General features: G+C 38.0%; 1 protein-coding gene across 1 annotated transcript in view; it reads left to right on the forward strand.

The window, feature by feature from the left end:
* The first annotated feature begins 207 nt into the window (after positions 1 to 207).
* LOC149154203 (LOB domain-containing protein 1-like) overlaps positions 208 to 13551 on the forward strand; it is a 104582-nt gene continuing 91238 nt past the window's right edge. Inside the window, exon 1 of the mRNA XM_089444075.1 lies at positions 208 to 360. Coding sequence (XP_089300201.1) covers positions 208 to 360 — 153 coding nt within the window. The remainder of the gene's footprint in view (positions 361 to 13551) is intronic.

Consider the following 13551-nt stretch of genomic DNA (forward strand, 5'->3'; position numbering starts at 1 on the left):
TCAATGATATTGGCCCATAATAGTTCCTTGGCTTGCCCAAGGGGTTGTGTTAGATCTTTCACCATGGCCTTTAATCTTTCATTCATTCTGGCATCTTTCTGCACTTCTTCCTTGTGCATGATCTTGGCAAGCTTGCAATCTGTTTCCAAGCTTGTCACCTGTTCTTTTAGTTTTTTCATTTCTTTAGCCTGCATAGACATTTCCTCCATGGCTCAAACCAACTCTGCTGCTTTTTCTCCTGATGCACCTGCTGCTGATGTAGACTCTGTTGAAACTAGTTGTGCTGTAGGCATGGGAGCCAATGAGGCTGCCAATGTTGAAGGGACTGCTATTGAGACCGTTGGGATGACATTTGGAGATGTAGTGATAATATCACTTTACTTCAATTGAATTAAAGTTTCTTATTATTTCTCTATCTCCTTCAACTAATCATTAAGTTTTAGGACCAAGTCCATCAACTCTTCATGTCTAGTTTGGCTCTCTAATACCTCCTGTGTTTGCAGATGTTGCAATGGAGGTATCTTCAATTGTTTTTTTAGTGCTGCAATGTCTTCGTTCTTCTTCTTTATCAGTTGTTCAGTGGCTTTAATATCTTTGGGATAATGTCCCAATTCAATCACTAAGTCTTCCAAAGACTTGATTCTAGTATCCTTGGCATGTGAGGAGTCCTTCTCTAATTTATATTGAGATGAGATATTACTCAATGAATTTTGCAACTGATGAGTAGCTATGGATTTACCTGTGAGGGTGGAGTATATCATCTCTCCAGCTTGTTTGTGTAGTTCAATTTGGTCTATGGGATGAATATCCCTTGCCATCACTTCAAAATCAACTCTCTTGAAATATGTTGATGTCCTTGGCTATCGTGCAGTTGGTTTTATGAAGGACATCTGTAATTTTCCCTCTTTGATGTCGAAAGAAGACATCAACCTTACTTGATTGGTAGGTGTGAGTTTCAAATATTGAGCATAAGTTTGGGCCTTTAGTTTCTCATTTCTCATTTTGATCTCTTTATATCTGTCTTTTATATCCTTATCCTTATCAGCAGGCCTACTGAATGAGGATGCTTCTACACTTAGCTATCTTTCCAAAATCTGGGTCTGTGATGTATATGGCCCCTGTGTTTCCTTAGATAGAGTTGTGCCTTTACTTCTGTCTAGCCCAGTATCAATTATTTCTATTAAGCCTTTTGTGTCTTCCTTCTCTGTAAAAGGATTTAGCCTAGGCCTTTTGCTCTGACTGGTCTCATACTGTATATTTGATGTGCCTATTCTTGAACTTGAGGGTTCCTCCCTGGTCCTTTTTGGGGTTCTTTTCCTCATTCTAAGGAGTCTGCATGATAGGAGGGGTGCTCATGGCTGGCTCTTGTTGTTCAGGTACCTGCAAAAACAAGCTCTCATCAAACTATCTTTCTAAGTCACATAAGGCATTCTCTACATCTACCTTTGTACTGTCTCTGTCTACAAGAGTGTTTTCCACCCACTCAGATTGATTTGCATATCTTTCTATCTCTCGTATGGGGTGGTGAATATAAGGTGCGAACTTGGCCTTCTTTCTCAATTTGGTCATAAATTCTTGAGGATCATACCTCCACATGAAACTCTTTTGGAACTTCATTTGCTGCAAAATTTGGTCTGCCTCCTTCCCTGTCTCTCTAGAATTGCAGATGAAGGGGCCTAACTGGTTTTTTACTTTGAATTGTGATATTTTCTTGGCCGAGAAAAAATTTATCTCATCATAGTTCATTATTTGTCTATAGTACTCTAGAGCAAATAACATCATGGGGAGGTATTTGGGTAGTTTATATGGTGCAAGCTGGCAACCATAAATCCTTATCTCTATGTGGTTTTGGTAAAGGTACCAATATCCCACTTTTCTTTGTTTAGACAACTAAAGGACCCTTTTGATCTCTGGACTTATCCTGGGTGGAGGGCTCCCTTTTAGCATAGTCATGACTGAATGAACAAAATAATCTATGAAATCTGAATAGGTATATGGTGACTCAAACTTATGGAATAGTGGGGTCCAGAAAATGATAGACTTGCATTGGCCTCTGGTATCAAGCTTCTGGAGAGTGAAAGGAAAGCTGTTTGATTGATAATACAAAAATAGGTGGTATAATACAGATGAGTATTTGAATACTCTCTCATTTCTTATTCTAGTAAACTACTCATGCATTCTATCAGCTACGAACTAGGCATAATCATACATGGTTGCAGGAGGCTATCATGGGGTGTAAATGGATATGAAGGCAAGTATAAGCTCATTAATGTATTCACTTGTAGTGTAGCCCAATATACATGATATCATGGTCACAATATGCTTGCCCCTTGTAGAGAAAATAGCTGACATATATGGAGGGGGATCTTTAGGAATGTGTTATTATTCTACAATGAAGGTTTGAAACAACTGGGTCAATCTTGATGGACTTAACTTGGTGTAATGGTTTATCAAATATCTAATTGAGAGTGGGTTTAGGTTTGGTCCTGGTTGGAAATGTAATATTTCATTGATGGATTCAGTTATGATAGTAAACAAAACCTTTTGGTCATGAGACATTATGGCTCTATGGCTAGGGACGTAGCATGCATGGCACATATGGACAATTTTTGGGAAGATATGTACTTGGGGGAACTGATATCTGGGTAAACTAGATTCCCAAAGGCCAATGTCATCTAAATGGTTCAGGTATCTGTCTTTTCTCAAACAATGAATTTTGAGCAGGAGCTCTGATGCACTTGTATCTTTAATTTGGAAATCCCTGTCAGCCAAGGGAAGGTGGTCTAGGTCCAAATGTGGAGTTGTAATAGGTCTGACATTCATGGCGACAGGGGCAGCCATTATTCAGTTCTTATGGATTTGAATTAGGCACTGGGGGTTTATTCAAAGGTTTTAAATGGAAATTGGAAACTTTCAGAGGGTTCAACTACAGGTTTTTAAATTTAAAGTATTTTTCAATTAATTTTACTTAATGAAAATACTTGACAGGCTGAACATTTCCAAATTTGAACGGGGAGTAGTAATTCTTGGTAAAATACCTGGAATTGGGTGAATTATCTGCAAATCTGGAGTTCATGGTGGTTGCAGAGGTTCGATTGGAACTGGTACAGACTGACAAGTCAACTGGGATTTTTGCGGCTTCTTCAGGAGTGAATTCAGGGTTCAAATGGTGAAATCAGATTTTGCAGCTGTTGAATTGGCTTGCCGAGGTTAACAGAGGAAATGAGTGAAAAAAATGAGAAAAGGGGCTTCTTTGCCTTTTATGGCACAACGGTTACTTTTTGGCAGCAATTTTATGAATGAACAGTAGGTGGTTTGGCAGGTTGAGCGAGGAGGCGGTATTGGACGACCATCGCACCGCTTTTGTGGTGTGGGAAGTTCTTAGGAGGGGTCACCCGATATACTTTAGAGCGCGACACATAGCATTCAGGGGGTTAGGGAAAACTGCCTTATCGGGTGGGTAAAGGTTGGCTATCGGGCTCAGCCGATATGGCTGTGGTCTATTAGATTTGGGTGCTTGTGATTTGATGGTAGTCGGGTGGAGAAGATGCACGGAGGAAATGAACGGGAGTTGAGGGGGGGCCCAGGGGTTTTAATCACAGTGGTTTGGGATTAATTTAGGAATTAATCCTAGGTTAAGCGATCAAGCGGGGCTTAATCACGGGATTATGGAATCGGGTGAGGTTAATGACCAGATTAACTTAGGTTTACTGGGATATGGGTAATTTATATAGTTTTTATTAAAATTAAGGGTTGGGGGTATTTAATTTAGGGGTTTAATTGATATACGAGAAAAGGGTAATTATGGGGGGATTATATAATAAAATTAGAAATTAATATGAAATGAGCAGAGTGACTATTTCTTAAGCCTAAATGTAAAATATGTGCCTTTCATTTGATACATTTAGCATTGAGGATAAAGTGCTTTTTGTGGGTTTTGGAATGAAATAAAATTTACATGTTGGTTTTTACTTTCCCTAGGCAAATGAAATTTTTCTTTAGGAAAAGTGGTTTTATTAAGCTAATGAGGGGAAATGAAGGGATATGAATTTTATGAAGGGGATTCTAGCACTTGTGTCCATAAATCATTAAGCAGAGGGTCCGGTCCCTCCAAAAGTCAGAGAAATGCTCCGAGCCTCTTTGACTTGAAGGATTTAAAGTACTAGAACATAATTGTGGATAGGAAATTAGTAAGTAAAGAGGAAATATGAATGAGGGGGAATTAATCACATGAACTTGTAAACCTTTGCTTTTGCCTTCATAATTGATCATACATGTTGAAATATGTATCTAAGCATGATGCATGTGTTTTGATCCAATCATCTTTGTAGTTCAGCAACCTTTCTTCTACTTACCCATTTCTTACCCTAACATTTTTTCTTCATTTATTTGGGTGCATTTAGGCTAGCAAACCCTTATTCTATATTTTCTTTAATAAAACAACTAAATTTTTCTAACCTTATATCATCCAAGGGCTGAAATTAAGCTTATGAGATCCTTCTATTTTCTCTACCTATCTAATGATCTGCGAAGATTAAACTGTTTGGTCAGATTTTATTCTCTAACTATAGACATAAAATTCAAAGCATGATATAATCAAGATTAAACAGTTTGATTACCATGGATTTGTGGCATGAATAACAAGCTGCACACAATCATTACCATGCATAAAAGTAAATAGTAGTGGGATTTTGACTTGCTCACTTTCATGGTCTCTTTTTGTATTTTGGGGTTCATATATTTTCATTTTTTGACCTTTTATCATTCTTTTTGCCCTTTTATTTTTCTTTTAGGACATACCCTCTTTATATTTTTTAATTTTTTAATATGGAAAACATTTGCAAAAAGCAAAGGTATGTACAATATTACAAGGCTTAACCTTAGTCATTCAAAATTATGACTCCTATTGGTATAGGAACCTAACAAGAAGGAAGAGAAAGAAAGAAAGTACTGGGAGGAGATAGAAAGGAAGGCACGATTCTATGCACAAGAAGAAGAGACCATAACAGAAGCATGGGATGTCAGGGAGGCCACCAGGGCTATGAAAGATATGGATATTGATTGAGTTGCTCAGAGGATGAGCAACACTTTCAGTAGGGGGGTGATGATGAGCCTCATCATTGGGTAACTATATGGACCTTGATTCACCTCCTATCTTAGTCAAGTCAACTCTTCTCATAATTTATTACATTTTTTTATTATATTTTGTTTAATGAGATGAGTCAGAGTGAGATATTATGCCTAGTGGACTAATGTGCATTGAATGCAGGTTTGTGAGAGAAAATCAAGGAATTTTGGCAAGATTAAAGGCTGAAACTCAAATCGGACAAGGAAGAGAGATTGTAGGAGGTAAATCCTCCACATTTACTCCTCCCTCATTCGAATATTCCTCCATCAATCACACTAGCTCAGAGTACAAGCAACCAAGTCATGAAGATCAAAAGGCAACCGAGCAAGTGACAGTCAAAGAGTTTGTTTATGTCGAGCTTGGGAGACGAGCCTCCCTAGATTTAAGGAAGTCATTAGGGACAGTAGTTGTATAAATAAAGTGGCCTAGAGCCTCATTAGGATTCGAATTTTTGTGGTAAAAACACTAGTTATTTGTGAGCTCCAGACTTGTGGAAGACATTTCTTTGTAATCTTCTGTTTTGATAATGAGAATGAAATTTTTCTTAATCCAGTACTAAGTTAACTCATAGGGTTGAAGCTCTTAGGTTTGGACCCAACCCTAGAAGCAAAGGCTCCTCTTCTTGTATCTGTATGATTTGAGGAAAGGACCCCCATGCAGCCCCAAAAAGACAGAATTCTACTTTCTCATAGAATTTAGAGTTTATTGTGCTTAAGCCAGCATTTGATCAGTTTGCAAGTGTAGGATTTAGCTATCATTTCTTCCATATTTAGTCTTACATTGGATCTCATCAATTATTTCATCTTATTTTGCAAATTTTCCTCATACATGAAGCAGAAAGCTAGCTCATTAAACTTTGTTTTTCTAGCTTCTTGAAATTCTTCTTGGTTACATGATTTTTGGGCAAATATCATTATTTGATGCAGTGCAGGAGTTTTAGAAGTATAGATAGATATCATAGCAAGCAACCTCCTTCCAACTTCATCCATCCATGATCATTCCTCACTTTCACTAAGATCCTCACTAATTTCATCATTTTTCAAGGAAACTTCTCCAAACATGTTGAGAAAATCAACCATGTCACAACCTTGGTTTTGAGTTCTGAGTGATCCTAGGAATTTTCTAACTCCATTCCATCCACCAATCACCTTCCCTAAGTTTTCCATCACCTTCATTGCCCAGGGTTTTGCTCTCGACTGTATCCTGTAGAAATACAGGGAATCCTGTAGGTTTTTAGGACATCTTGTAGCGGCCTGTTTGAGGCCAAATTGAGGGAAAACCTCTAGGAAGCCACACAAGGTCACCTAAAGGTATCCCAAACCTTCCAACCATCCACCAGCATCTGTAAGACACCTACCACATCACCAAAAGAGATTAGTTTTCACTTGTTTTTCCATAAAAAGATAAAAAGAAAAAAATTGTTGAAGCTATTTACATGGACAGTAGTAGAATGTTGATGCTTTGAATTTACACGCTTAAGATAGTTGAATTTCATACATGTTAATCTAGCCTTCTTTCTTAAACATAGCCTCTTAGCAATTAGGCGGGAAATGGTGTGTTTTAGCATTGGATTTCAGTCTTTTTCCTTACTGCAGTAGACAAGATTTCTCTTAGAGTAGATTTCTCTTTCCCTCATCAGTAATCAAGCTTCTTCTGAATCCATATAAGTCTAGCTTCAAAACCCTACTGGTCTCTCGCCAGCTGAACAGTGATAAAAGGAAGAACCATCACTTTTACTTGTGTATACAACACTGTCACCTCCAAGTTTGTACAAACCCCGGGTTGATAAAGTAAATTTGATAGCCCCAGGAGTTGCAACATTCTTGCTACAATATTGGTTCTCATCAATAAGGTATCCAAATAGAGCATCAAAGGTAAAAAAGATAATATTTCCAACAATTTTCATTTTTCAATTTTTATCTTGGACATAAGTAGTCCCCCCTTATCATTGACATCAATGAAAACAATATTACCAACATAGTAGTGATTAATTCATGTGCTTTAACATATTTGAATAGAGTATATGTATTACAATGTGTCATAGGGAACTTTGTGTTTTTGTTGGTATGGGAGACATAATATCATATTGGAATAATCATGAGGAAAAATTTCACAATTGAAGGTGTCTTTAAAGGGTCTAATGGAAAATGTTACTACGCATCTTTGATTAATATGATATGGAGAGGGATTGGATTTGTGCGGGAAGGGAGTTGAAGAGTTGTATATGTTGCACAAAGTCATGAGAGATGGGGTTGTTTTGGATTCTATTATCAAATATGATAGAGTCTAGCTAGTCTTGAGTTTGGAAATTGTGAGTGAAGAGGAAGTTACGAGAAGGAATGGTGTTGTGCTAGGTTGGAAGGAGAAATCCATCTACTATTGTAATAACCACAATAGTTGAACAATTCTAGTGGTGAGGAAGACATATCCACAACATTGAATATATTGGAAAACAAATGCATTTATAATATCATATATATATACGTTTCTATTGAACCAACAAAAAAAATATTATTTATAAACACTCGAAACAATTGGAATCTAGTAATCCAAACTAAAGGCTAGGTTAGTTTGGATACTCAATTCCAATTGTCACAATAATAACTAGGGATTTTTATTTTCCTCCTTTCAATAAATTCCATGCAACATACATATACATGGAATGGTTGGTGACAGTTAACATATATTTTCTATGACATCTTCTTCCCTTTCTTCTTGCTAACGTTTCGTTGTTATATCACATAGAACCATTTTGAATCCACTACATAGAAACACATCAATGGCTAATAAAGAAACTATATTTTCAAAAATCAAATACCCCGCAACATATCTTAGGTGCTATATGTCAAAGCTCGAATCCAAAATGGGAAAAGGAAAAGATAAAAATAATGAAGCCAAGTTCATGGAGGGGCATGGCTAGGGAACTCCCTTACTAGTGTTCCACAAATTAAAATTTAAACATGATGAGGATTGGATGAGTGAGGCATAATAATTAAATCTAGAGGGAACAAAAGGTTGACATTTTATCGATCTCTCTCTTGTATATATATGAAGAGAAAATCAGCACACCAAAATATTTGAATAGAAATTATTGTAACTCTCTTGTACCATATATTAGATTTATTTCGACTTTTCATATGTGAGTGGTACAATGGTCAATATATATTTGACGGCACAAATGAAAATCACCTTTTTTTTCCTCATTCTAGTCAAACTTACATCTTGAATTATTGTTGATTTAGATCTTATTTCCACATGTTTCTTCTGAGGTTTTCCATAGGTATTTTCATGGTGGAAAGTTTGGTACTTAAATTTGATGGTAAGGTAAATATTGTCCTTTATATAAGAAAATTTCTTATAAGAGGTAGTCAAGAATTAGGAGATATACAATTTCAACTTTCAAGAACATTGTTAAGTTATTGAACCTCAATCTTCCATATTTAATATTTGAACTACAAAACATTTATTTGATTTTTATCCTATCATCTAAATTCATTTCATGGTATTCTTGATAAATATACAACTTTGTAAAAGTATTGATGAAGGAAATACAACATACATTTCATCAAGCATGTTCTAAGAAATTATTTCAACGAACATATTATGTGGAAATTATTACTCCTTTAATGTAGCCATGAGAGAAATTTTAAGGTCTAAAATGGGTCTCAAAAGAAAAATGTGCAACCAAAAATCAACTTTATAAGAACGAATAGGATTTATGATGATGATGCTAACCATGGGGGATGATTCGACCTTTTTGGAGTAAAAAAGTAAAAAGATTAAAAATAAATAAATAAATAAAAACTAAGTATGGGGGATTTACGCAGTGCATTATATTAGATATCATTTTTTTGGGATTCAACTGCGTTAAGTAAGTCATTCAAACGTATGACCATTTCCATGAGAGGTAGTCGTAAAGCGACTAATTTCTCATGATTTTTGAATAGTTCACTTAGCACTCATTGCATCGGGTGATGCTCATAGGGGTGAAGAAGTGGGATTGAAACTAGTGAAATGTGGAGAACGAATCACATAGCATCAATCATCACTTCCGGGGCTTGCACTCGGTAACCAGGACTTCCCAGGAGGTCACCCATCCCAGAACTCCTCTGGCTCAAGCGCGCTTAACTGTGGAGTTTTTCCCCACAATCAAGCCCACTTAGCTTGCTACCCCATTTGCAAAACCTTAGCAAGTATTGTGCCTCATGAACCATTCAAGTAGAGATCCCTTGACTCTTTTTGAATTTGGGATTTACGCAGTTAAGCGCGCTTGAGCCAGAGGAGTTCTGGGATGGGTGACCTCCTGGGAAGTCCTGGTTACCGGGTGCAAGCCCCGGAAGTGATGATTGATGCTATGTGATTCGTTCTCCACATTTCACTAGTTTCAATCCCACTTCTTCACCCCTGTGAGCATCACCCGATGCAATGAGTGCTAAGTGAACTATTCAAAAATCATGAGAAATTAGTCGCTTTACGACTACCTCTCATGGAAATGGTCATACGTTTGAATGACTTACTTAACGCAGTTGAATCCCAAAAAAATGATATCTAATATAATGCACTGCGTAAATCCCAAATTCAAAAAGAGTCAAGGGATCTCTACTTGAATGGTTCATGAGGCACAATACTTGCTAAGGTTTTGCAAATGGGGTAGCAAGCTAAGTGGGCTTGATTGTGGGGAAAAACTCCACAGTTAAGCGCGCTTGAGCCAGAGGAGTTCTGGGATGGGTGACCTCCTGGGAAGTCCTGGTTACCGGGTGCAAGCCCCGGAAGTGATGATTGATGCTATGTGATTCGTTCTCCACATTTCACTAGTTTCAATCCCACTTCTTCACCCCTGTGAGCATCACCCGATGCAATGAGTGCTAAGTGAACTATTCAAAAATCATGAGAAATTAGTCGCTTTACGACTACCTCTCATGGAAATGGTCATACGTTTGAATGACTTACTTAACGCAGTTGAATCCCAAAAAAATGATATCTAATATAATGCACTGCGTAAATCCCAAATTCAAAAAGAGTCAAGGGATCTCTACTTGAATGGTTCATGAGGCACAATACTTGCTAAGGTTTTGCAAATGGGGTAGCAAGCTAAGTGGGCTTGATTGTGGGGAAAAACTCCACAGTTAAGCGCGCTTGAGCCAGAGGAGTTCTGGGATGGGTGACCTCCTGGGAAGTCCTGGTTACCGAGTGCAAGCCCCGGAAGTGATGATTGATGCTATGTGATTCGTTCTCCACATTTCACTAGTTTCAATCCCACTTCTTCACCCCTGTGAGCATCACCCGATGCAATGAGTGCTAAGTGAACTATTCAAAAATCATGAGAAATTAGTCGCTTTACGACTACCTCTCATGGAAATGGTCATACGTTTGAATGACTTACTTAACGCAGTTGAATCCCAAAAAAATGATATCTAATATAATGCACTGCGTAAATCCCAAATTCAAAAAGAGTCAAGGGATCTCTACTTGAATGGTTCATGAGGCACAATACTTGCTAAGGTTTTGCAAATGGGGTAGCAAGCTAAGTGGGCTTGATTGTGGGGAAAAACTCCACAGTTAAGCGCGCTTGAGCCAGAGGAGTTCTGGGATGGGTGACCTCCTGGGAAGTCCTGGTTACCGGGTGCAAGCCCCGGAAGTGATGATTGATGCTATGTGATTCGTTCTCCACATTTCACTAGTTTCAATCCCACTTCTTCACCCCTGTGAGCATCACCCGATGCAATGAGTGCTAAGTGAACTATTCAAAAATCATGAGAAATTAGTCGCTTTACGACTACCTCTCATGGAAATGGTCATACGTTTGAATGACTTACTTAACGCAGTTGAATCCCAAAAAAATGATATCAAATAAAAACTAATTTTTCAACGTATCTCCTTACGGTTTTACTCAAATTTCCAGTGAGAACACTAATTAGATGTGGAATTTGATTCCTCATCCAAGGAGTACCCATGTTGCATACTTTCAATGGACCGAAAATTGAGAAATAGATGAAAAACATGATTGCAATCATGTTTTTCATGTATTTATCATTTTTCATGTAGAAATGTCTATCAAAACTATGCAACATGGGTACTCCTTGGATGAGGAATTAAATTTGTCATCCAATGTGTTCTCCCACTCAAAATTTGAGTAAAATCGTAGGGAGATAAGTTGAAAATACGAGTTAAAAAAGTAGTTTTTTCTATTTTCCCTCTAAAATTTGATGATGTAATCTAATCTTATTTTATTTTTTCTAGTATTATTTTATAATATTCCTTAGGAGGCCCATGTTATACCTCAAAATTTCTCTAATGTACCCCTACAATATTATATTTATCTTGTGAAAAAAATGCAATAATATTCTCATGCTAACACCCAATTTGGTATCATACATAATTTAATCGCATAGACATGTCTGATTATGACTAGATTAGAAAATATCCAAAATAAAACTAATCAAGATTATTCCTTACCCATGTGTTTTACCTCTCTCCTACAATGCACCTTTTCACTAGACCTATGCCATGGCTACTTGATTGTTTCTTTCCTTCTAAGCATACTTAGGAAAAACTTCTTTTCCTAAGACCCCTATATATGTGGCTCATAACTAGTTTTTTTGTGTTGCAAAATGTATCTTACATGGAGTTTACCATCCACTAATAAATATCCAAATCCATACTATGAGATTCTTTTTGAAGTTCAATTATTATTTAGGTAGGATATGTGTTGACACAGTTTCTACATCATATCCATACTCTTCTAATTTAACCTAAAACCTATGACCCCCTGTCTTGATTTCCCACACCCACACCCTAAACCATGAGTTTCACCTCCATTTATAATCTTGGTGATTTGGAATTTATATAGGATAAATAATGAAAGGTATTACAAACTCATGTGCATGGAGGTGCTTATGTTACTTATGCAACGGATCGATAAGATTGCTAGAATACATAGACACTGAGGCAATCAGAGAAAACATAATAGTCAAACATGTAAACAAAACAAGTTTAATAAGGAGTTCACCCAATGCTCCTGGGCTACGTCTCCTGGTCCAACCTTTCAGTGGTGGCCTCTCTATTATGTTTTCAAGCAGAGTTTTTACAACAGTGAGCTCGATTCGAGTCTCACTAACAGAATGAAGTTAGTAGGAATGGAGTGCACAAACTCTCCTTACTGAAACTCGACCTCTGAGGGTCACAGTAGTATGACAGGCCTATGCTGAGGAGCTTGCTTGAACCTCTCAAGCCTTCAATGGAGTACACAGACTCTCTGACTCTCTCTAGCTCTATCTGGCTCAATGCTGCCTTCAAGTGAGCTCAGCTTCTATTCTCTGTTCTCTACTATTGGCTTTCTGTGTCTCTATGTGTTGCCCCCTTCTCTGCTTCTATCAGTTCATGGATTTAAAGCTAGTCTGCTCTTTGACTGCTCGTTTCTGCTTCCCGACATTCTGGTTTCCTTTCCTCTGTCCATTCGAATTCCTCTGCTCTGCGTCATCATCACTAGGTAATTCCTCGCAGGGAGGTGGCCACCTGTTTGCTAACGAACTGGGTGTCAGATCCCCTGAATCATACTCGAATGGCTGTTAAATCTGTTAGGTTCAAGATTGCCCGCGAACACGAATCTTGCCAATTCATCATCCACGTCAGATGTTAAATTCCCGTCATCTTGCTTTTTGACCTGTCAAATCCAGTCATTCATAGGGACGTATTTCTGCCGTCAATCTGGACCCCCCAGATCCTACGGTCGTCCTTCATATCAGGCGGACAAGTCGCACTACGTTTACCCATCCGATGCAGGTGGTTTTCTCTCTCTTCCGTCGAACGTGTGTTGCTAGATGTGTGGCATCGGGCGGGACTCAGTCAAAACTGCTTACCACCTCGAAGCCTTCTAATATCCTGCCGGTTTTGGGGAATCCGTGCTACGGAACCGAAACAATTACTTTTTCGAGTTTTATAGCATTTTTGGGTCCGAGTGTTCTGGGGCTTTCCAACACTGAGGGGGATGCCCTGCGATACGTGATTAGCACTTAGCGCTAATCGCGTATCAGAATCCACCTCCGTTTCTTGATCTGGGTTCTGGTTTTTCCAATTTTGTGTCATTGCGCTTTACCATGGGGCAACGGTCTGCGCACTCTACCGAGGGTCCTCGTTGCTCCACTCTAGCCACAACTACAATTGTTATGAGGATTCCTTCTGATAGCTTCAATCTTTTCTAGGACTTGAATCTTTTAGCATAACTGAAATAGTCATAAAAACTTAGAGAGTTTTAGGATCCAATTAGGATCACGGCCTTCCAACTGAAAAAGCTTTTGGACCACAAAAAGTTGGTTTTCTTTCAAACATCAATCAAGTGAGGGTATTGCTTTCTCACTTGCTCAATTTCTATCCATTTTACACTGCTTGGCTTTGAACCTTCGTGTCCGATCCTGAGGTACTCA

This window comes from Pinus tabuliformis, chromosome 9 (genome assembly GCF_031772625.1).
Source record: "Pinus tabuliformis cultivar Carrire ecotype Pingquan chromosome 9, CPIR1, whole genome shotgun sequence".
Classification (NCBI taxonomy): Eukaryota; Viridiplantae; Streptophyta; class Pinopsida; order Pinales; family Pinaceae; genus Pinus; species Pinus tabuliformis.